The sequence below is a fragment of the Nuphar pumila genome, chromosome 7, assembly GCF_984573655.1.
Source record: "Nuphar pumila chromosome 7, dmNupPumi1.hap1.1, whole genome shotgun sequence".
In the NCBI taxonomy this organism is placed as follows: domain Eukaryota; kingdom Viridiplantae; phylum Streptophyta; class Magnoliopsida; order Nymphaeales; family Nymphaeaceae; genus Nuphar; species Nuphar pumila.
In genome coordinates this window covers 19664038-19689454 of record NC_143255.1, presented here as the reverse complement: position 1 = coordinate 19689454, position 25417 = coordinate 19664038, and the positions used below count along the sequence as shown (strand labels likewise).

The 25417-nt window shown below is 42.1% G+C and overlaps 1 protein-coding gene and 1 pseudogene across 1 annotated transcript; both read left to right on the top strand.

Annotated features, from left to right (window-relative positions):
* The first annotated feature begins 1235 nt into the window (after positions 1 to 1235).
* On the top strand, positions 1236 to 3776 carry LOC149831411 (aspartyl protease family protein At5g10770-like). The gene is made up of 2 exons (XM_090012056.1): positions 1236 to 1485; positions 2400 to 3776. Exons 1-2 carry the CDS (start codon positions 1272 to 1274, stop codon positions 3692 to 3694), a joined length of 1509 nt encoding a protein of 502 aa, XP_089868182.1. The 5' UTR covers positions 1236 to 1271; the 3' UTR covers positions 3695 to 3776.
* An 8147-nt stretch (positions 3777 to 11923) lies between these two features.
* On the top strand, positions 11924 to 14050 carry LOC149831410 (aspartyl protease family protein At5g10770 pseudogene; annotated as a pseudogene).
* The last annotated feature ends 11367 nt before the right edge of the window (positions 14051 to 25417 follow it).

Genomic DNA, 25417 nt, shown 5'->3' with positions numbered 1-25417 from the left:
AAAGCTGGTTCTCATTAAACAAAACCCATAGATCACATCTACGGTGTTAGACGTGAGGAAAAATACGTAAAACTATGATATCTGAATAGGACTAATGAGACCTTACGAAAATGAGCACCTATGGAACCCATTACTCATATATATATATATATATATATATATATCGGGGCATTGGATATATGTAGCGGTCTCAATGGGTCAGGTTTACCGGGACCTGATCCAACCCGAACCAAACCCTATAGGGTCTGGGTATGGTGGCAAATAAGAAGACCCAATTAAGATCAATACATGGACCCCGGTATAGTTTGTGAAATTGTATACCAGACCCGGGCCCAACCCGATTTCCGATTAAGTCCCGCAAAATTTCAATGTAAAAAAGATAAAAAATATTATTTTATCGGTATGGTCCAGGTCTGGTTCATGTAGTTCTTATCGGGTCCGGGTATGGTTTCTTTTATAGTAAATCCAATTAAACCCTGGTCTGGACCCAATACCATACCCAAAAATCTGGTCTAAGTCTGGTTCCACCTGGGTCCGAACCAAACCCGACCCCTTGACACCCCTAGATATATGTACATTGGATGAAAACTAGACAACCGTCCATATATATGTACTCCAGACCTCATCTCTCTACAAACATTAAAGATTGATAGAGTTTTTGAGCCTTGGAAGCACATATCAGGTCCATAGCTAAGCTCACTCGTCAATATTAGACAACCGTCCATATTGAATTGTCTGGTTCCATCTTCAAAGTCAAGGAAAGTCGTCTTCTCTGTTTTCTTCTCTCTGTTGAAGTGTAGGTTGGCGTAGCCTTTAGGTTGATGACATCCACAAATCGCCTCACCAGCGGACCCGCCCAAACTCAATTATTAAAGGAAAAGAAAAAAAGCAAAGAGTAAGAAACTAAATTAAAGGAAGCACATTTGTCACACTTGTGGTCAGTTACTTGTAGCTCCCTTCAATTACGCGTATTGCCTAACAAAAAAACAAAGAGAGAAAGAATCTGACCTTGTCCGGGAACGTAGGTGGGTCCAACTTGATGGATGTAGGTACTGAACCTACATGACTTTCTGGGTCCAGATTTTGGCGCAATTTGAAAACCCCATCTCAAAACGTGACCATTAATTATATTGAATCCACAAGGAGTTCTCTGAATCCAATTAAATGGTTTATGTTTCTTTGATATCTGGTCCCAATCCATATCATTGACATGACTTATAGCGAATCTTGCATTCTTCTGGTTCTAAACATGAGCAAGCAATGTGAATAAAATGATGAGTATCCTGGGTGAGATTTCACAATCCTGGCTCTCATCTGAATCCTTGAGGATGGCAAATGCCTCACCCTTTACTCTAACCTTCTTCCTTCTCTTCTTCTTCTTTCTTGTGTCCTCTCCATTCACCAGTGCAAGACACATAAACCAGCACTTTCAGACTGTTGCGGTCGACACGCTGCTACCGCCACGCGTATGTAACACAGAAAAAGGTAAATCCTTTTCCACCTTCAATGTTGTGAGTATCGGAATCGGACCTGTATCGTTTGGCCAACGATTCAGGTGAATCGGCTACCGATTCTTAAGTGATTCGTTCAGAATCGTCCAAAAAATAATTTTAAAAAATATTACGTGTCAATCAGAACGTGACACATGTTAAAATCATTAAAAAAATATTTTAAAATTTACTTTTAAGTTATTTTTTATATTTATTTAAAAATAGCCAATTTAGATCAGTATCGTATCGATTTTCTGGCGATACGTTATGTATATGTCACTGACAATATTGCTTCTGTCTGCACATGAACTCTGAGATTCGTTATACTTTATTCAATAGAAACTGTGAATTTTTAAGAACCTACTGTGGGTAATGGGAGAGATTCTGCATATCCACTCGAATTGAGTAATAATATCAGAATCCAACGAGTCGGACCAGATTGCCTTGCTAATAGGACACCTCGACACGTTCTAGAATTTCACTTTAGCCAATGATCTAATTGGCAGAAAGTTGAGATTATTGTATTAAATCTCTTAATAGCAGTATCAATTAGTTTAAAACCACGCAGTCACAAGTTTAGCTGAGCTCCCACTGTGATTGAGTCTATGTATACATTATTATTCCTGAGAGAAGAGAGATCAGCTAGTAAGCTTATCGAGTCTGCATCCAGCATCTTGATTAAATGGGTCCCTAGCTTTCGCCTCTCAGTGTCAGCAAAGTGTTTTCACTGTTGATGCTCTTTCTGATTTCTATGCATTTCACCCTTCCATTGTCAATTCCCTTTGCCCGTAGAAATCTCCAGCTAAGTATTTTGCACCTCCAATGGTGAGCCTTGAGACTAGAAATGAGACCTATAAACACTTTATATCTAAACATGAATACACTGCCTGACTCACTCTTCACATGCAGGTCTCCACAATGGTGAGCATGGAAGGCCGGTCCTCAAACTAGTGGATCGGCATGGGCCCTGCTCCCCCTTCCATGCAAAGGCCGGATCGACGACGCACGGCGTCGAGCAGGCTTTCAGGGAGATCCTCCAGCAAGACCAGTCCCGAGTTGACTGGATCAATTCCAGAACATCATCTTCATTATCATCCCTTAATAAACAACTACAGGACATCTTGGTCACTGACGCCATAACAGAGCTCCCTGCTTACCCAGGCAACTCACTAGGCAGTGCAAACTTCGTTGTGAGTGTGGGCCTAGGCACGCCCAAGAAAGACTTCAACCTAATCTTTGACACGGGAAGCGGTCTCACCTGGGTCCAGTGTGAACCCTGCGCGGTCTCATGCTACCCACAGCAAGGACCTAGGTTCGGCCCCTCTGCCTCTTCCACTTACAACAACATATCATGCTCCGCACCCGAATGTGCGGATGTCAAGGCCGAGACTGGGTTGAATGGATGCTCGACTTCCGGGTGCCTTTACGGCATGGGATATGGAGACAATTCTTTCTCTGTTGGGCTCCTCAGTAAAGACACATTGACCCTGACTGCCAACGACGTATTCTCCGGGTTCACCTTTGGGTGTGGTCACAACAACAAGGGGTTGTTCGGGATGACCGGGGGATTACTCGGACTAGGACGGAGCAAGTTTTCGGTCATATCTCAAACCGCCAACAACTATGGCGGCATATTTGCCTACTGTCTGCCGACATCAAGTGCACCCGGTTCCTTGTCCTTCGGACCAGACCCCTCTTACGCCTCCGCTCAGTTCACACCATTGCTACCCAATGCTAATCCCTACTACCATCTTTCTGTCACTGGGATGAGTGTTGGTGGGCAGCTACTGCCTGTTTCTTCTTCTGTATTTGCAAGCCCAGGGACCATCATAGACTCTGGGACTGTGATCACCCGTCTCCCATCAACTGCTTACAGTGCACTAAGTTCTGCTTTCCGTAGCAAGATGACCAAATATCCAATGTCACAGCCATTCAGTATCTTGGACACCTGCTATGACCTCTCCAATTACACAACATTTGAGTATCCTCTGGTTTCTTTCCATTTTCAGGGAGGCACAGACCTGGTCTTGGATTTTATCAGCATCTTCTTCGCTCCATCATCATCCCAGGTCTGCTTGGCCTTTGCTGTCACCAACAATGACAACAGTGTGGCCATCATAGGCAACAGGCAGCAAAGAAAGACTCTGATAGTGCATGACATACCCAATTCCAGGATTGGGTTCAAACCAGGAGTTTGCAATTGAAGAGTTGCATCTGCGGCTCATTCCTTCTTACTGTATTTTGTCAATGGATGGGATAAATTAATAATGCAATTCTGCAATAAATGGACATCAAGTGTCTATGTTTCTACTGGATAGATGTGCCCACTTGAAAATTCTTCATGTAGCAGTCACTTTATAGGTCATGAAGGGGTCCAATTGAGTCAAAATCACCGCCAAAGCTATCATCAGAATGGATCAACTGTAAATCTATCTTATAGAGACTTTTTATAGATTTCATCCTCATTGTTTTGCTAATTTGGTTTTGGTTACGTAAGGTTCGTAATTTGCACCATCTATGAACATTAGAGAGATCATCACTACACGGCAAGGCTGAATTTCGGCTAAATGATCGCGTCCTCTTTAGACCACCAATCAAAACATATCTTGTCACGAGAATAAACTGCATATGTGAGGAGATCATATTCACTAAAAGACGCAGAAGCGAACGGTACTACAAGACCAGTCATCATCCATCCAAAGATTACTAGAAATTATGCCACATTTGGTGAATAGATGAACCTGATTGCTGAATTCATCAGCCCAGTCATAGGAAGTAAAAAAATATGTGCATGCACTCCATATAATCTTAGATATAACCCGCCTCACTTTAAGCTCCCCTTCATGGTAGGTTGTGTTACACAATTTCCATACGTGCCAGCAAATAATTTGAAAGTCCATGTTCCAACACGCCCTAACCCAAGGCATATCGAAATTGATGGACATCCACCGTTTCAATTCAGCAATATAACTTGTATTTTGAATCCTACTTTTTCCAAACAACTAGCATACATATTTCTAGATATTCTAAGAAACGTTGCAAGAGAAAAAAAGGTGGTCATGAGATTCCTCATGTTTGCAACATAAAGGGCACGGATTCAATAGAGATACCGAATCCCTTCAATCTGTCTTGGGTTAAAAGTCTGTTATGATAGGCTAGGAACACTAACCAAGAGGCTCTTGGGGGGGGGGGGGCATTTTTAATCCAAACCAGGTAGGTAGGACCATTCACAACGGTTGGAACCCCTCGGAATAGCATCCCATAGACAACGTCTGGTGAGCTCTACAGCGCTTCTGGTTCCCTTCCACCATAAGACGTGATCACCCATTGACGTCTGAAAGGAAGAAAGCTGCTGCATCGCTGGGAAAGGTGCGCGAGTGTGACCACCCAGCAGCTGCAATCCCTCACTAACACACATCTTCTTCACATTTCTAAGCCGGCCCGTCTCTTCATAAATAAGAGAGACGAAAGATGGACCACACCACGGGTCCGACCAGAAACGAGTAGATAGCCCGTTCCACACTTTACATTTCGATTTGTTTTCAGCCCCATAAGATACCTTTTCAAGCCCTCAAGCCCGTTTTTGGATTAGAACCCCCAAAAACTTCTGTTTTTGAGGCATTTATCTCTCATAAAATCGGCCCAGCAAGATTCTCCAAAATAAATATCGAGTGCCAATTTTAGCCAAGCAAGCAGCGTTAACCTCTTCAACTTTTCTAAGATAAATACCTGGCTTGCATCCGGCTTAGTGAAAAAAAAAACACATCATCCGCACAGAACAAGTCAGAAACTTGTACACCGGTAAAGAGAAATCAGATAGTTTCCAGTTGATTATGCTCCATGCTCCAATTCAGCCTCTTGGAGAGCCACTCTATAACAATAAGGAAGAGGTACGAGGAGATAGGGTCTCCTTGCCCAATACCTCTTGAAATAGATGTTATTCCAACCTTGTAAGAAAAAGAATTTGAGAAAGGAGATCTCAAGCCTAGAGGCACAATCTTAAGATTGCTATCTTTAAAACTTCAATCGTTCCACTCCGAAAATTTTGAAGATGCAAAAAAGGGTTTTATTACAACTGAGTTTCCAGGATACAAGTAGGCTTGAACCTCAAGAGAGTCACTGCTTCACAAGAACAGATCACCTCTCCTACACATGAACTCTGCAAGCCAAAACTGGGAAGAAAGAATGGAGAAAACTGGAGAGTCAGAAATTTCGATGATTCAAAAGACGAAAAAGGAAGAGATTTATAGACTTGTGGGAAAGGCCAAAACGTTTTGAGATAAATGAGATTAATGGTCATAATCTAGACGGTTTTAAAATAGGATGAAAAAGTCTTTGAACGGTCACCCACTTTTGACTGTCAATCAAAGGCCTTCAAAACCGTCCAACAGTCACAAAGCGCCATAAACTCAATATAAATGCTATTAAAACCTTTCAAACGGTCAGATATCTCAAAACCGAAAATCCAAAACGAACATTTACACATCCCGCCGTTGCGAGCGTACGAAGTGCGCCATCAAAATGCCACATTGCGCGTACGCAGCAACATCCGCAATCTACTTAAAGACTCAAGGCTTACCAAAGTAGAGAATAGATAACAAACTCTCTATTTAAACCTTTTGAAAACTTTTTTTCTCTTAGATATGGGACTAAACTTTTTCAAAACACTTTTGGTAGTAAACAACATCATCAAGATTTTAATATTTTAAAACTTTCCTAACAATAAAGAATTTCTTACCGGAACTACCAGGCATAATAACAAGAAAAGAGGTTGTCTTCACGCACGACATAATTAAATTGCACCCACCAAGAATTAAAGCCAAAATGTAAGAGGAAACTCTCCAAGAATACCCAGGACACCCTATCATAGGATTTAGATAAATCCATTTTAAGACATAATGCTGGGATTTTCTTCTTGAAGATAATGTCAATGATTTCATGGGCAAGCAATAAACTCGCTCATATATTTCCCCTTAAGGAACACTCCTTGATTCCTCAAAATCACTCAAGACAAAATATCTCTCATCCCGTTAACCATCACCTTCAAAATAATTTTATAATAAAATTGCAAAGGGATATTAGTCCAAAATCCTTGAGCTGACAGAAACTTTAGAAATAAGAGAGACAAAAGTAGAATTGACATTATTAATAATTTTTCCTTTTCTGAAAAAAATTCTCATAGCCACAGTTATATCATTTCCCATGATGTGCCAACATTTTTTTTTATAAAACAGCCCCTGGAAGCCATCTTAGGAGAATTCCAACAATAGGCAATTAAATTCATAGTCCAAGAAAAGAATTTGAAAGAAGGGCACTTTTTTTTGTCTAATCACCACTTTCGAATCGAACAACTATGATCTGCAACTGATATAGGGAAACTTTTAATGTGCCACCCATGGTCACATCATCGAAGCATTAATAATTGACAAAACAACTGTCAAGCCTGCATTGAAAATCAGGCAGACCTTGTTGGTTATTAGACCACGTAAATCTGGCCTGGGGATCACCAATTTCGAAAATCCCTTCCCCTGCAATAAAGTCATTAAAATCGAACAAGCACATAATATTCTTAGGCAAACCGGATTTTTCTAATGCATCCAAATAAATCTCTTATTGCTCGACTTCTTAAACACCGAACACCAAATAAATCCGTCATTAATATAAATATCCTAACACTCTACCGGGATGGATCTCACAAACACATGATATACATTCTATCATGGATAGATAAAGCATCATGAACCGTAAAAAAAAAAAATGATACATGAACTTCAACTTCTCAAAATGATGAAAGAAAATCGTAGGTTCAATTATAAACATCATCTCAGGACGGTACGAACGAATGAAAAATTGAAGATCCCTGTAAGCGGATGGTTTTGCAAGGCCGCAAAGATTCCAAGAAAGAATCTTTATTACGACCCAGATTTTTTTGGAGCACCTCAGCCTCGAGAACTTAGGGTATTATTACTTACCCAACCAGGTTTACCAGGCTTCCTTTCAGAATCAGATTTGGAATGCCCTTCCCTACTCATTGCAGGAAGCACCTTCTCTGAGACGCAAGTTGTAAATCACCATCAGCTGACGCTGGCTGAACTGGATTGTTCATCTCCTTCGTATGCGTCACATTCACGTCAGTATATGTCCCATCCACCAATGCAGATATTCAGGTTCAAATATGAAAACTACGTTAGAAATTGGCTGAATTGGACCATCAATATGAACCTCACACACCAATTGCGGAGCCAAAGGGATATCCTTAATGATTTGTTGAATAACCAGTTTAACATCAAAATAGGAGAGGGTGTTGAGTCTTCTCCCCCGAACACGCACTGTAGCGACAGTGCTTGTTCGGGGTCCCAACTGAGCATTGCGCGGTGCTCAGTCAGGTGTACGGGACCTGCAGTATACAGCGGGTCCCGTACACCCGACGGAGCACCGTCCAACTGAGCACCACACGGTCAGTCAGGACCCCGAACATGCACTGTAGCTACAATGCGTGTTGGGGGAGGGGGGCATATAACCTGCCCCCTCAAAATATAAATTATCTACATCTCCTTCCTCCTGTTCAGCGATTTTTTAAGGGTCAAACACATTAATCCTGTCAGTATCATAAACTTCATCTACTACCCGCCATCTTGAGAGAGAATATTAAAGAGATAGCTACTTGCCTTTTGAGTAATCTTGAGAACCCAAATTTTAGTGACTTTTCTCCTTTTGAGCAGGCTGCCAACCTCCTTCTCTAACCTTAGGTTGGGGATCCTTAGATTGACATTTTGGATATCTGTCTAGTGCATGATTGGCATACCCCACACACCTTAGACGATGATTCAAATTCAAAACGCAGATCTCTAGAATATGACTCGCCCAACATAATAGATGTAAGGTTATGTGGCCATAAGGTGACTGTTGGGGGCTTTCAAACAATCACAATATTCAAATGCAAGAGTGCGTCTCTTGAAATATTAAGGGATTTTCTCTAAGGGTTATCTCCCCAAACTAAAACTCTTCACTAAGTATAAAATGCATTAAAAAGATATGATTAACAATGTATGAAAAATATGAGAAGTCATACAGGCATTCACGGTTACAGTGAAAAAACATTTTGATTTGTAAGTGAGTTGAGAGTTCGGACTCCCTAGCGATTTCGAGCATAACTACGAAGTCTTCATCCTGTTGCAAAACCGGTCATCTATAGAGTGAATCCCTACAATAGTATCAGAGTAGGTTCGATAAATATCTGATGGTATCATCGAAAGTCCCCTGTGCGTGCGGGTGCATTGACACAGAAATTAAACTCTGGTAAACGATAGTGACTCGTTGCCAATAAAAACTGCACAAATAAAAAAAAATCAAAAATAAAATGAGAGGTCAGTCTTTACTTTTCTGATTTAGATAAACCGACAAACCAAGCAAGTTCCCTATTTGCATAGAGAAAAAAAATTAGAAGAGGGTTTGGCCCTCTTTGAGTTTTTTTTTTTTTTGAAAAGAAAAAGGGAACCCACCACCGGTGGTGGCTCAAACTTTCTGAATTGCTCTCTGTGTGCCGGACCACCTAAGTTGTCGATGGTCGTAGTGTCGAAAAAAAAAAACAAGAAGAGGGTTTATCCTTCTTCGAGTTTTTGTTTTTAAAAAGAAAAAAGAGAAGAGGAAGAGGGTTTGGTTCCCTCTTTCCTCTCTCTCTATTCTGAGGGGCTCAAACCAGGTGGAAGACGTCCGAAGAGGCGTTGGCTGAATACATAAAAAAAAATTGCTCACCTTACTGTCGAAGGCCAGATTGGTCACTGCGATTTTTTAGGGTCGCTGATGACAAGAGGTGTCACAAGACAGGCTGCCTGCAATGGCAGATATCGGTTAGTTTTTCAGCCATCAAACCCTCACTGATGAAGGCCTTTAGAGGTGGTGCGATGATGGCCGGTCACTCAGTCCCGTGCATAGATCTGTCCCCAGCTGATAGTCGAGTGTCGTCGAGTGTCATGTGTAGTCATCGGACCGACGACCAACGTCACCCTTGTACTGTCTACAAAGATAAAAAAAAAACAGAAATGAAGAAAGAAGAAGGTGTGCGTGTCATCAGACAATTCGAAGGAGTTCGTCGAAAGGTCCCTTACCGGAAAAACTGGTGTTGCCCGATGCCTCTCTGGCGGCGATTATTCTTCTCCATCAGAATACGATAAAATGAAATATGAGAACCCTAAATGGGTTTTCCCCCTTTTCATTTTTATCGTATAACCCTTAAAAAAATAGTGTAGACCTGGAATTTTGTGAAATTAAAAAAAAAGGGGGTGGGGTGGGGGGAGGGGGGTTGGAAGCATACCGACTTTTTTGATATTGTAGAAAAGTGTCTTCTTTATTTTCTGTTTAACTCAAATTTTCTTTTGAAGTCTTTCTATCTTTATTTTTACTTAGAGAGGGTCTTAACTTTTTGAAAATTACAGAATTTTTTTTGTCTCTTCTGACTAACTCAAAAAATTTAAAAAGTGTTCTATTTTATTGAGTTTTGCAGAACATGGTCTCTGAACTTTTTTGATATTGCAGAAAAGTATCTGAACTTTCTGATTAACTCAGAAAGTTGCAAAAACAAGTTTCTGTGATTTTTGTTTACACAAAACCTCTCACATTACTTTCTAAAATTACAAAAAAGTGGTTCTAGTTTTTTAGAAAACCATCTGCTACTTATCTTTATCAAATACTGCATAAATTTAAGATTTTTTGTGAGTTTTTTGCATACTTAAATATCATATTGCATGCTAAACTAGTTTAAAATGATCAAAATTAGTTATATTTATGACTATTAATTGAAAAACTTTATTAATTCTAATATTTCTTTATAATTAAGAATATGGCAAATCGAATTATCATGGCCGAGTTACCCAAAATCAAAAAATTAAATGGGATGAATTTTAGAATGTGGAGAAGGAAAATGAAATATCTATTGACACATGACAAGACTCTATATGTATTAAACAATATAGAATCTTCACTAATTGATAAGTCGACTGAAGAAGAAAAGTGCCAGAAAATCCATTTTGTGCTATTTTGCATGTTTCAATTTACATGTTTAGTAGCACATAGGGATGGCAGTGGAACAGGGGGAAATGGGGCTTCGCCCTGCCTTGCCCCGTTTGGATCGGGGGTGGAGATGAAGGTTAAAATCAAAACCCATGCGAGGGATGGAGGTAGGGATGGATGTACGCTTTCCCCCACCTTGCCGTGCCCCATCCCGTTCCATCCTATCTCCAATCCTTTTAAGGGATGGCAATGGACCAAGAGGAAACAGTGCCCCATCTCCGCCTCGTCCCCCGTTTGGACCGGGGATGGAGGTTAAAAATTCAAACTTGTGCGGGGATGGAGGTCCAGATTTTGAGACGGGGCAGGGGTGGAAACCTTGTCCCCTGCCCCCACCCCGGTCCATTGCCATCCCTAGTGGCACACATGCTTTTGACAAGAAGTTTACCGAAAAAGAAGATCGTGCTGATTGCACTAAAGCCAAACGTGGAAGACTTTCTATGGCCATACCCCACCTTAAGTGACTTTGACAATCAAAGCCAATGATCGACTTGGTCAAAGGGTATACTCACTCCATCCTTGACTCCTTTAAGCCATCCTCCTTCCTTTTTTAATTGGACTTCCACTTAACAAAGCAAATAGTTTCTCCCCATCTAAGAATGGGTCATTATGGTCATAGAGTCTTGGAAACAGGCACATTAGATGCTACCAGTTTCACCTTTTCAAACAGGTTAGATGTAGGTTCACATCAGCCATTTCTCTCCAGTGGCCATCACTTCTCTCTGATTATCACTTTTCAAACAGACCCTAGATGTTGTCATGAGCCTAGGTGCACATTGGGTCACATAGCTTACCATTCACATCGAATTGTCCTGTTCCAATTCCATCTTCAAATTCTTGGAAAGTCGTCTTCTATGTTAATTTTCTTGCCTCTATTTAATGTAAATTGACTGTATAAATGGTAATACCAAAGCATGTAATTTGCGAATAATCTGGATATTTTAAAGTTAAAATGTGCACATGTTTTCACTTTATCATCAACAACTTGTGGCTCCCATCAGTTACGCGTATTGCATTAGAAATTAAACAAGAAAAAATACAAAAAAAACTGGCCATCTTTTCCCTGGCATTAGGTGCGTCCAAGACTTGGATTAATGTATATACTGTCCTTACATGACCGGAATTCTCACCATTAATTCAGAGTTGGATCTGATAGGGGCTTTACTGGATCCATTTAAATGGATTGTAGGGTCTAATATCCAATCTGAATGCAAGTCATTGACATGACTTAAGTGGATTCTAATACTCTTCTGGTCTTCAACATGAGAATCCAATATGTATAAATTGATAAGCACCTTTGATGAGATTTCACAAGCATAGATCTCATCTGAAGTGAAAATAAGGTAGGCCTAAAAAAATCCTTTAGGATGGCAAAGGCCTCATCCTTCACTATTACCTCCTTCCTCCTCTTCCTCTGCCTTGTATCCTTCCCATTCACCAGTGCAAGATACATGAACCAGCACTTTCAGACTATTGTCGTCAACACGCTCCTACCGCCACACCTATGTAACGCAGGAAAAGGTGAATCCTCTTGCTTCTGCAGATTGCTCTTGAACACCAACTTACTTTATTCGGCACAAACATTGTTTTTTTCAGACCACTGCGATAGAGAAAGATATTATTTCGGACGATATCCATATGCATCACAGAATTTCACTTTAAGCAACAATCTAGTTAGAGGAAAATTTGGGACGATTGTATCGAATCTCTTAATTGCAGCATCAATCAGTCTAAGATCATGCAGTCACAAGTTTACCTCTGCTTCCATTGTTCTTGTGTGATCGAGTCTACATGTACGAGATCAGTCATTAGAGCAAGGGTTTTATCTAGGTACCATCTACCACAAAGACAGATCAGCTAGGGCATGGTCAGTTTTGGTTTGGTAGGCACAAAGGACTCAACCAGCATGTTATTCCATGAGTTGAAACGATAAATTTTGGTTGTTAAACTAGTTAGCTTAATATGTCAATACCTAGTATATTGACTCACCAAGTCCCTTAGCTTTCATCTTTCAGTGTCACTGCCAGCCTAGCAGACTGCTTACACTATTGGTGTTCCCTTTTATCTTTATGCATTTCACCACTCCACCGATAATTCCCTCTGCCCCTATATACCACATTCGATCTTAGTATTTCTCACCTCCAAAGTCGAGCGTTTAGATTTGATGGCGGACTTGAAAAACAACCTAGTGCCTCACCCATTGTTCACATGCAGGTCTCCACAGTGATGAGCATGGAAAGTCGATCTTGAAACTAGTCGATCGGCATGGGCCTTGCTCCCCCTTCCATGCAAAGGCGGGATCGTTGCACAACAGCAAGCAGGCTTTCAAGGAGATCCTCCAGAAAGACCAGTCTCGGGTCGAATGGATCAATTCAAGGATATCTTCTTCTTCATCACATAGTAAGCAACTACAGAACCTCTTGCTCCCTGATGCCACCACAGTTCTCCCAGCTTCTCAAGGCGACAGTGGAAACTTCATTGTGAGTGTGGGCCTAGGCACACCCAAGAAAGACTTCAACCTAGTCTTTGACACGGGCAGCGACCTGACCTGGGTCCAGTGCGAGCCTTGTGCCATCTCATGTTACCAGCAGAAGGGGGCTAGGTTCGCGCCCTCTTCCTCTTCCACCTACAAAAACATATCGTGCTCTGCACCCGAGTGCGCGGTGATGAAGACTGATGGACTCACCAACTGCACAGCTTCCGGCCGGTGCATCTACAGTGTGGGTTACGGGGACGAATCATTCTCCATTGGGCTCCTGGGTCATGACACACTCACCCTGACCTCATATGATGTACTCCCTGGATTCACCTTCGGGTGTGGTCACGCCAACCATGGGTCGTTCGGGACGAGCGGGGGAATTCTAGGACTAGGACAGAGCAAGCTCTCAGTCATATCTCAAGCCGCCAACAAGTTCAGGGGCAAATTTTCCTACTGTCTGCCGACACCAGGTGCAACCGGATCCTTGTCCTTCGGACCCAAGCTGTCTTATGCCTCCGTAAAGTTCACCCCACTGCTGACCAATGCTCGGCCCTTCTACTATCTTTCTCTCACTGGGATGAGTGTAGGTGGTCAGCCACTGCCTGTTTCTTCTTCCATCTTTTCAAGCCCAGGGACCATCATAGACTCTGGGACTGTGGTCACCCATTTGCCACTAACAGCTTACAGCGCACTGAGTTTTACTTTTCGTAGCATGATGACCAGATACCCATTGGCCCAGCCAGCTGGTATCTTTGACACATGCTATGACCTCTCCAATTACACAACAATTGAGGTCCCTGTGGTTGCACTCCATTTCATGGGAGGCACAAACTTGGTGCTGGATGCTCCCCATATCCTCACTGCTGAATCAGAATCCCAGGTCTGCCTGGCCTTTGTTGCCAACAGCAATGTCAGCAATGTTGCTATCATAGGCAACTGGCAGCAGAGAAAGTTTCAGGTAGTGCATGACATCCCCAATAAAAGGATTGGGTTTAGACCAGGAGCTTGCAATTAGAGGATTGCATCTGTGGCTAATTCCTCCTCTTTATATTCTCTATATATGGTACAAAACATAATGTGGTTCAACACTTGCTTGCACATGTACCCTTGCAGTAAATGGCTTCATATACATGAAAAGGATATCGAGTATGTACGTTGTGCCCACTTGCAAACTCTTTCACAGAGTTCCTTGTTCGTCATTCATGAATTGAATTGAGTCAAAATCATCATCAAGGACTTCTTTTCCGTTTTGTTTTGGGGGCTCCATATCCGACCATACATTGGCGGGCCTCCAGTTGGTAAAACCTTTATGGTCTGCCCTGCTTATATATTGAGGAGTACACCCAGCTTTGACCTTGTGACAAGGGATGCCCTATGCGGGTTTCGAACCTATGACATCCCCACTCAGCCCCGAGTACTAGATCTGTTCTTACAAAATTCTATCTCATAAAAAAAGATGGTGGCTGGTTGAGTTGATGTTTACCACTCTGGGTGGTATTTGGGGGACCAGACACAAGAACCCACTTAGAATTTTTTTAGCTTCATTTTTTTATATAGTCCTACATTTTATCTGAAATTCTATTTCAGGTACTAATTTTTCTGAACTTCCTGACTAACCCTAGGTTTTTCTGACAATGGTCAAATAAAGACCTGTTTTAACACACCTTTACCCTCACCTAGCTAATTTGAGTTAACTAAGTACCAAAATACGCTTCTACTTTATCCTCAACTTGTTAACTTGAGCTAAATATCTTTAAATACTTTGATTAAATATATTTATTTTGGATCTGACCCCAAATGTGGTAAACACAATAGAAAATCAGAAATGCGGATAAGATTTGTTACAAACCTCTGAAGCTGGGTGGATGTAAACTCATAAGATGTAAGAAGGCCAATCATGTAATTTTAGCGAATAAGTAGTAACTTTAGAACACTTTACAATAGGAGTTCGAGGTCATTATTTAACCAAGAATTGTAACATGAATTACAGAAAAGGGTGATACTTTGACAAGGAATTTCTGGTAAAAAGTGAGCCAGTATCAAGAAACTACATTTTTTACTACAAAAACCTTTCTTTTTCGATAATCAAACTAGGACATGATCGATCCTGAACGGCTTATTGGAATTATCGGTATAAAACTGTACGTGTATATGTTGGAAAGGGAGTTAAATCTTTTCTCTTACTCGAACCACAGAGAGCTAACGCAGTGTATGGCAGATGCCAGGTATAAGAAATGACAAAAGCTCTATAAGTCTTAGTGGCAGCCTTAAACAAGCAGTTTTTTTTTTTTGTGTCTTTGCAATTTTGCCTACTGTTCCCCCTTCGGATGTTGTAAGCTACACTTTACGGAGAGAGAGAGAGAGAGAGTAATCATGTCATTGTGGAATGTAAGGCGGTCATACGCGTCGAAGACTTCTGTGACCATACCCCCACCTTAGGGGAGGGTTGTGTATGTTCGCCCCCGATGATTCACTGAATCCCACGTCTGTGTTCGGGGCTTTGAATGAGCACCACGTATACAAGCACATGGGGCTCGTATTCCCGTGTATGTTGACATAACTTTGCATCGGACTCTGGTGTTGTTGCAAAGACTTAAGTACCCTTTATTGCTATTCTTCTCATAAAGTGATGGTTTGAGAAAATGACAAAAATGCCTTTCATTCAAAAAAGAAAAAACAAATAGTTCAAAAAAAGGACAAACATGTCCTCCATCCAGAAAGTCGAGGATGATGTTGACTCTTCAAAGTCTTCTTCTTTTTCTGTTCAAAAAAAGGACAAACATGTTTTCTTCTTCTTTCTCCGTAAAACACTGTAAAACCCTTTCTCTCTCTAGAGAAGAAATCATGTTCATCTCATTCCGGTGACGGGTGTTCTACGAAATGTAAATCCCCCCTTCTGTAAGGGCAAAAGGCCATGAACACGTTGGGAGGAGCCCTCAGACCCCCCTTCTGTAAGGGTAAAAGCTCTGAATCAGACTCCATAACTCTTCAAGTTGAATGATGCTACCCACACTGGGAGGAGCTCTCAGACCCCCCTTTCTGTAAGGGTAAAAACTCTAAATCAGACTCCACAACTCTTCAACTCCAAGGAACGAGATGAACACCCATCACCGGAACGACGGCTCCGCTGAGACCTCCTCGCTAGGGAGAAGAAGACGACGTGGTGGAGCTTCTGCTGGCCATCCTCAGCGCGACTGCACCGACTGGGTTACTGTCGAGGAGGAGGGCGAGAACGGTGACTCTTAGCTTGGGCAATCTTTCTTTTGATGATTGTGGTTGTAATGTATCGTTGAAGTTAAAATGGGGAATGAAATGACAATAGAAATTGCTGAAAATTTACAGAAATAAACTAGACTCAATAACGAAGACACCACTTTTTACGGATTTGAAATATGACCTCCGGTTAGGGAGATATGACTCTGACAAGTTGGTCCTAATTTGCGGAAGACACTACAAATCGCTATAGCGATTTGCGAAAGACACTACAAATCGCGGATTTGGAATATGACCTCCGGTTAGGGAGATATGACTCTAACAAGTTGGTTCTAATTTGCGGAAGACACTACAAATCGCTATAGCGATTTGCGGAAGACACTACAAATCGCTATAGCGATTTGTGAATCGCTATAGCGATTTGCGGAAGACACTACAAATCGCTATAGCAATTTGCGGAAGACACTACAAATCTTCCTGAAGAAGGCCATGAACATCAACCCTCTCACTCTCTCTCCCTTCTCTCTCTACTTCTGTGCACATCCAACAGACGATCCTACATTGCTGCATCGGCATCTTCTTCTTCTTCCTTCTTCGTAAAACACTGTAAAACCCTCTCTCTTTGTAGAGAAGAAATCAAGAGAGGTAAAGGGTTGATTTCTTGAAGAAGGCCATGAACATCAACCCTCTCACTCTCTCTCCCTTCTCTCTCTACTTCTGTGCACATCCAACAGACGATCCTACATTGCTGCATCGTCATCTTCTTCTTCTTCCTTCTTCGTAAAACACTGTAAAACCCTCTCTCTCTGTAGAGAAGAAATCAAGAGAGGGTTGATGTTCATGGCCTTCTTCAGGAAGAACTCTTTGTTTCCCTTGATTTCTTCTCTAGAGAGAGAAAGGCTATGAACACCAACCCTCTCACTCTCTCTCCCTTCTCTCTCTACTTGTGTGCCTGATTTAGAGTTTTTGCCCTTACAGGAGGGGGGTCCGGGGGCTCCCCCCGGCTCCGGACCAAAAATTTTTTGGGCCTTCCAACAATGATTTGTAGTATTATCGAGCTTTCCTACAGCAATTTGTAACATTTGTAGTGTCTTCCGTAAATCGTGAAACGCTATAGCGATTTGTAGTGTCTTCCGCAAATCGCTATAGCGATTTGTAGTGTCTTCCGCAAATTAGGACCAACTTGTCAGAGTCATATCTTTCTAACCGGAGGTTATATTCCAAATCCGCGATTTGTAGTGTCTTCTGCAAATCGCTATAGCGATTTGTAGTGTCTTCCGCAAATTAGGACCAACTTGTCAGAGTCATATCTCCCTAACCGGAGGTCATATTTCAAATCCGTAAAAAGTGGTGTCTTCGTTATTGAGTCTAGTTTATTTCTGTAAATTTTCAGCAATTTCTATTATCATTTAATTCCCCATTTTAACTTCAATGATACATTACAACCACAATCATCAAAAGAAAGATTGCCCAAGCTAAGAGTCACCGTTCTCGCCCTCCTCCTCGACAGCAACCCAGTCGGTGCAGTCGCGCTGAGGATGGCCAGCAGAAGCTCCACTACGTCGTCTTCTTCTCCCTAGCGAGGAGGTCTCAGCGGAGCCGTCGTTCCGGTGACGGGTGTTCATCTCGTTCCTTGGAGTTGAAGAGTTGTGGAGTCTGATTTAGAGTTTTTACCCTTACAGAAAGGGGGGTCTGAGAGCTCCTCCCAGTGTGGGTAGCATCATTCAACTTGAAGAGTTATGGAGTCTGATTCAGAGCTTTTACCCTTACAGAAGGGGGGTCTGAGGGCTCCTCCCAACGTGTTCATGGCCTTTTGCCCTTACAGAAGGGGGGATTTACATTTCGTAGAACACCCGTCACCGGAACGAGATGAACATGATTTCTTCTCTAGAGAGAGAAAGGGTTTTACAGTGTTTTACGGAGAAAGAAGAAGAAAACATGTTTGTCCTTTTTTTGAACAGAAAAAGAAGAAGACTTTGAAGAGTCAACATCATCCTCGACTTTCTGGATGGAGGACATGTTTGTCCTTTTTTTGAACTATTTGTTTTTTCTTTTTTGAATGAAAGACATTTTTGTCATTTTCTCAAACCATCACTTTATGAGAAGAATAGCAATAAAGGGTACTTAAGTCTTTGCAACAACACCAGAGTCCGATGCAAAGTTATGTCAACATACACGGGAATACGAGCCCCATGTGCTTGTATACGTGGTGCTCATTCAAAGCCCCGAACACAGACGTGGGATTCAGTGAATCATCGGGGGGAACATATAACTTGCTTTGCCACCTTAGGGCTTGTTATGGAAGGGACCCTGTGCTGCCTTTTGCATAGTCCCAGCCCGTTGACAGCATTCTGTAATGCTGTCATGTGATTGGCCTGTGTCACATAAGCAATCACTTAAGTGATCTTTGTATCCTGCTCTCTCTCTCATATATGGGAAGTGTTACCCAAAAGATGGGGTCGCCAACATTTGCGCAGCCATGGTGGGCCTTGTGGAAACACATGGGAGAGTGTGCTCTTCAGTGGAAACCCAACTTTTTTCTGTGGCACGCAAAAGTGCCCTCAAGTGACTGACAATGATCAACATCATCAAGACAAATCTGCTTGAGCTTTGACAATGATCAACATCATTTGTCCACCAGCAGGCAAGAGGCGAGATCCGAGACGAGCTCGAGAACTCAACTGAGCAGTAGAGGAAGCGGAGGGAACTACCACTCTCGAACCGAAAGAATGAGTACTGGTCTACTGATGACTCGAGAAGGCAACTAGGAGATGGTGCTGGTGAAACCCATAGTTCCCTGTGGTCGATCCTCCAGCGCAAGAGATGAAGAAGTCTTCCGTAGCTACCCATCTCGACATATCTCTTGCCATGCCGAGTTCTGGGGTATTAATCCTTGGAAGTCTAGGAGCATCAATGTCGGGTACCTGAAAGACCTACAGGGGTTCCTAACCAAGCGAGGGAGAGGCTTTGTCACAGAGAGGGGAACACTTTTCTACCCTCATTTCTTTGAGGAACTTCCGGTTATGCTGAGAGATTGTTTGATGTCAGGAGGGATAAACTATTGGGATATCGAATTTTTCTTGAACTCTTAATAGAGCTTTGTTGTTGGCCCATGACGTGGTTGTCAACTACTGTCCTCCATTTTTCACTAAGTCATCAGGGGCTGGCGATAAGGAACAGGAGAAAACAGTAAAGACAACATAGGCTATAGAGGAGGATCCCTGGACAACAATCCCCAATCTCATCTTTTGTGAAGGGGAACGAAGAGTCTTGACCTCCAACCCACTGCTGCATCCATGGACCCCTCCACTCAACAAAGCCAGCACCCCATCCTCTCATCAGGATGACGCTCTGGTACGTGAGGTGATGTCTAAGCTTCACATTTCATTAAGCCCTCTTACCCATCAGGACATTTTATCAAATCCGGTGGAAAAAAGTCTGGGTGGAGCTCATATCTGTTTTTCAATGTGATTGCTAATGTGGAACATGAGAGGTACGGGGAGCCAAGAAAAGCATGATTTTTTGGCCAACCTTATCAGATTGCACAAACTGGACATCATATGCGTCTCTAAAACCAAACTCGAAGTTATTAACCGAATCTTTGTTAACAGAACTTGGAGACAGTGAACTATGATTGTCGCTATGGGTACAATGGAAGTGGAGGATACGGGAGACAGGGAACTTCTGGCGGGGGCCGCCGCCGGACAGGGGAAAGGGAGGATTAGAAGAAAAGAAATGAAGCTGCACAGGAAGGGTTGCCCAGGCCAGTGAACCAGTCATGGGCGACGGTAGTTTCGCGAGGGAATAGTTCGCAAACACAAAACCTGAAGGTGTTGCAGGCGGACAAGAGGAACAACTGCCCTCGGATTAGGATTCCGGCAAGGAAATACAGTCAGTTGCTAGAGCCCATGAATCTCACGGTGTTGGCAGGGTTTTCCGGCGGGCTCACATAAGAGTATGGAATTCCAGTTCATGATTGAAACGCTTAAGAGCCGTTGGGCGCACATGCAAGGCCTGAAGTTCTCAACCTTCTGAGATGGCCTATTTCTCATCACGGCGAGGAACGAGGACCAGTTACGACAGATCACCAAGAAAGGGATGTGGTGAGTAGCGGGACGCACCTAGGGGTGGCTCAAGAAAAGTTGAGGCCCTAGGCATATTTCATTGGAGGCCCATATAGCCGGCCCTGGATTTAGCATGGGCAGGAGAGAGAGAATGAGCACATTCGATGAAGGACACCACCGAGAGCAAAGGACGCCAGAGAAGTTGACTCAATCATATGCCATAGAGGGAGAGAGTTTCTGATGGTCGGCAGTCGGATGCAACCAAGAGAGAGAGAGAGTTTCTGATGGCCGATGTTCGGATGCAACCGAGAGAAAGTACAAACACAAAAGGGGCACATTTTGACCCTTTTGAGTTTTTACTTTCACTGGAGAATTCTTATAGTGTGCGAGAAAAAACCATAATTTTTTTTGGCGCACTTATTTGTTGCACAAAAAAAACTACTTTTACCGACGCACTTTTTGTGTGTGCCCAAAAAAGTTTATTATATTGGTGCAATAGAGTTAGAGCCAATATAACTCACTTTTTCACTGGAGAATTCTTATAGTGTGCGAGAAAAAACCATAATTTTTTTTGGTGCACTTATTTGTTGCACAAAAAAAAAAACTACTTTTACCGATCGACGCACTTTTTGTGTGTGCCCAAAAAAGTTTATTATATTGGTGCAATACAGTTAGAGCCAATATAACTCACTTTTTCACTGGTGCTAAGTAAACTGCCACAAGTGAAATGGCTCTTTTAATGATGCGCCAGTAAAAGATGTTTTTGTTGTAGTGCATTTGCGGGTTTAGGAAGGGATTTTGAACAATTGTACAAAATGCAATAAGCAACTAGTAAGAACGTGCTTGACAAGTGTTATCCTCACCGCAATGTTAAGATTGAACTCAGCCCATGCATTGATATTTGACACCACCTTATCCTCAACTTCCTTCCAATAGACGTCCTAATTAATTAGTAACCCCCAAATGAATAGGAAGGCCTAAGTATTTGATGGTAGGTCACCAACCCGACAATATAAAAGGGAGGATGCCAAGCTTGTCAACTCACCCACCACGTTAAACGGGACAAAACTAGATTTGTGGCCATTGATAGATAAACTCGATAGTTTCGAAAAAATGAGAAGTATATAACCCATAGGTTTGGGAATGTTAGACTCGGTGGCACGGCCGAAAGATAAGGATGTCATCGGCAAAGAGAACATGGGAAAAAGCCGAATACCCTAAGAGGTTCAAACCCAACAAAAGCCCACCCTCTATAATCGAATCAAGCATACATGTGAGGGCCTCCATGACAATGATAAAGAGAAAAGGGGGTAGAGGGTAGCCTTAGCGCAAACCTCTATATACGTACCTTGGCACCCGTTTAGGGTGATCACATTGAAGTGATTTGGAGAAAAACTTTGATCCAGGAGCACCATCGTTCCCCGAAGTTCAAGCTTTCATGGCAAGCTAGAAGAAAGTCTCATCAAATTGTGTCAAAAGCCTTGAAAAGGTCCAGCTTGAGAAGGAAAGCCTTGGTCCGTGAAGTGTGAATGGTATGCACAACCTTATGTGTGAGAATGAAACATTCAATTAAGTAGCTTCCTACTTTTGATAAAAGCATGCTGATTTTTGGAAACGATACTGTCAACCACAAGCTCTAAGCGCTTTGGAAATAATTTTATAAATGGTGTCACTGAGCGCAATTGATCTAAAATTATCAGTCGATGTCCTTGAACCATCTTTTGGAATGAGAACCGTTAGAGATCTCCCAATTGCACTTGGAAGAGAGGCAGTAGCATGAAACTCGTTAAGAAGGGAGCACAAATCATAGTTGCACATGTCCCAAATTTTCATAAATAGGTCAATAGAAAAGCAAATCAATAAGCGAGGCCTTGTTAAGGGGCATGGACCAAACGACTTTCTGCATCATTGGTTGATGTCATCGCATGAAGTTCGTTTTCTCAAGCGCCAAGTTCTTCAAACTTAGCTTTACCCTCATTCTGTCCAGTTGACCATAGAGGTGCTATCTCATATGGTAAGCAGGGTCCTGTGCCAAGCTGAAGGCCTAGGTTTGAATCCCTCTGCTACATGGGGCTTAAGAGATATCTGGTAGGGGTCTGCCTAACCCCAGCTTGCCTTTCAAATTTTTTTTTTTTTTATAACCAAACCCGTCTCCCATCAATCTCTGTCCAGTTGACCATAGAGGTGGTATCCCATATGGTAAGCAGGGTCATGTGCCAAGCTGAAGGCTTAGGTTTGAATCCCTCTGCCACATGGGGCTTAAGAGATATCTAGTAGGGGTCTGCCTAACCCCAGCTTGCCTTTCAAAAAAAAAAAAAATTATAACCAAACCCGCCTTCCATCAATCTCTGTCCAGTTGATCATAGAAGTGGTATCCCATATGGTAAGCGGGGTCCTGTGCCAAGCTGAAGGCCCAAGTTCGAACCCCTATGCCACATGGGGTTTAAGAGATATCTGGTAGGGGTCAGAGTAACCCCAGCTAGACTTTCAAAAAAAAAAAAAGGGTCCATGGCTGGTTAACCATTGTTAAGAATGACAAATAACTTTTTTGTCCCTGTATAAGTGATCCAAACCACCCACTAACACGCGTCCTGTACCTGTTATGTAGCGACCGTGATATACAATTATTATTGGATTTGGAACTGGTAAACGATTCGAACGAGTCATACCCATCACCTTCAAGCTCAGGTTGGGCTCGGCTCATGTTCATAACTAGATGAGCAGAGCTCGAGTAAGCTGAGCAGAGCCATATTAAATTATATGTCCTTACCAACAGTACACAACTACTTTTGTGACAAATATTGCACTAAAATTTTATATATTATATTTGTACGAGCTTACACGAGCCAGCCGAGCACCCTTTGTTTGTACTTGACACATTTTTTATTGATTAATGAGCTGCTTGTGGCTCGTCTAGCCAACTATATGAACCGCACACAAATGAGTTCAAGGCAATTGCCTAACCATGAGTGGCTCGGCAAGATTCTCAGCCCTACATGTAAGGGCATATTCAAGCAACATTCTTATTTGATATCTGACATGACACCACTCTTGTTGTAAAATCTTGTGACAAATTGGTCTGCCTTATTAAGGTGGCCTAGCCAGTGTGACAAATCTCGCCTGGTCCGCGAAAATCTCGCAAAAATATCATTTGAAATTACCTAAAAGTTAAAAAATGGCGATTTCTCATGATCTTTTCATAATAAACATAACTATCACATTTTAAACGCAATATTTGTATTTTTATAAGCTATTTATCATAAAAAACGTGTTTATATATATATATATATATATATATATATATACATACAAACTTTATTTATTTATTGCTGACATTTTGCCCAAATGCAAGATTTAAAAAAAATATTTTTCACGAGATTTTGACTGCCGATATTTTGCCCTTTTTAACTTTTGTCACTTTGGGGCTAGCAACATTTGTTTGGTGGGATTTCGCATGGAAAATTGAGAGAGATTGAGAGATTAAACCTAAACCCAAACATCTCACTAGCATTTAACAACATTTTCCAAAAATCATCAGGACCTTTTGCTAGATTCTCAAATCCATCATTACCTTGTCATTTTTTCCTTATTCATCCTTAGGGAAAATCTGTCATCTCATTATTTCTGACTGTTTCTGTCATTTGAACTCATGACAGTTAACCTTAAGGATGATTTTGGAATGATTGATGAACTCTATAAGGAAGGGATGGGTAAATTGCTCATAAATCCAGGGATTAAAACAACCCTCCTTTTTCAATTCACTTTTTAATTTCATATCACACATTTCTTCTCATCGTCGGAGAGAGAGAGAGACGAACTATAACCATCAACATTATGGAAAAAATTTAACCAACATTGAACCAGTCGAAAACACAAAAAAAGCCCCAGACATACCTAGAAGCCTAGAAAACAAAAATTAAAAACAAAAGACATAGTAAATCGACTTGATTCTGCCTGAATCAAGTAGGGGCCAGGGTGGCAGATTGCGCTCAAGATCTGGGAGGCTAATGCGAAGAATAGCGTATACGTCTGCCAAAATACAGTTCACTAATTTATTGAAAATTGTCGAAACTTGTCGAAAAATGGCATTGTTGTGTGTCATCCAAAAAGCCCACCAGGATGAGAGTAGCCACGTTCGCCAAATAATCTGTCATTTCTTGCAACTGCAAACTGGCTGAGGGCTCCACAACAGGTCGATAGCGAACGACTCCTGTCGCACGCTAACAACCGGCTTATTTCAGGTAACCTTAAAGATGTTTTGAAAAACAGGCACACCCAAAAAAGGTGAAACACAGATTCTTGGACTGCCTCGTACAACACACATTTACTCGAAAGATGGAAGTCGATGAATTTGAGAAAGTTGTTTGTCTGCACCCGTTCGTGTAAGATAAGTTATGCCAGAAAGGGTGAGCAAGGAGTCGGTCCCTTGCCCTAGATAAGGCGCACAGAGAATCAGTCTACCCCTGAAGGAAGGAGAGAGAGGTAGCAGGCTTTTGTGCGGAAAGAGCCGTTAGGCGCAAAGACGCGGCCAAAGAACTGAGACTGTGGGACATCATTGTCATCATTTGAAAGGACAACAGACCAAGCTTGGATCCACAAACGACGCAGCTGCTGCACGGTTTGTGGAATCACGTGGTGTCCACCAAACAATGATTCAATAGCCCTGTATTTAGCAAGAAGAACGCTTGCACACGGGGACCCTAGTTGGTGCACAAGCCAGCTTTGCTTCACGACGAGCATCATACTCCTCAACCTGGGATCCGGGACCCCAAAACCTGCCCTATACAGAGAAAGCCTTAGGGTTTCTCACCCCACTAGATGACGCTTGATGTTAATACCTCGCTCAGACCACAGGAAGTTCGCCAACACCCAAGAAAGCTTTTTACTGACCCCCATAGGCTTCAAGAACATAGACATAAAAAATTCTGACATAGCATTTAAAACATGCTTAATGAGAGTAAGTCTACCAGCGATGGAAAGGTAGGAAGCTTGCTAGGCTAATATTTTGTCATGAACCCTTTGAAGAGTTGTGTTCCAGGCTATCATTGGGATATGCGTGATCTAGAGCGGCAGACTCAGGTAAGAAAAAGTGTTTTTTGAGACAC

Excerpts from the sequence above, each read along its gene's own strand:
- LOC149831411 (XM_090012056.1), top strand. The coding sequence starts at position 1,272 with ATGATGAGTATCCTGGGTGAGATTTCACAATCCTGGCTCTCATCTGAA. Across the intron at positions 1,486-2,399 it reads CGTATGTAACACAGAAAAAG|GTCTCCACAATGGTGAGCAT; the intron begins GTAAATCCTTTT and ends CTTCACATGCAG.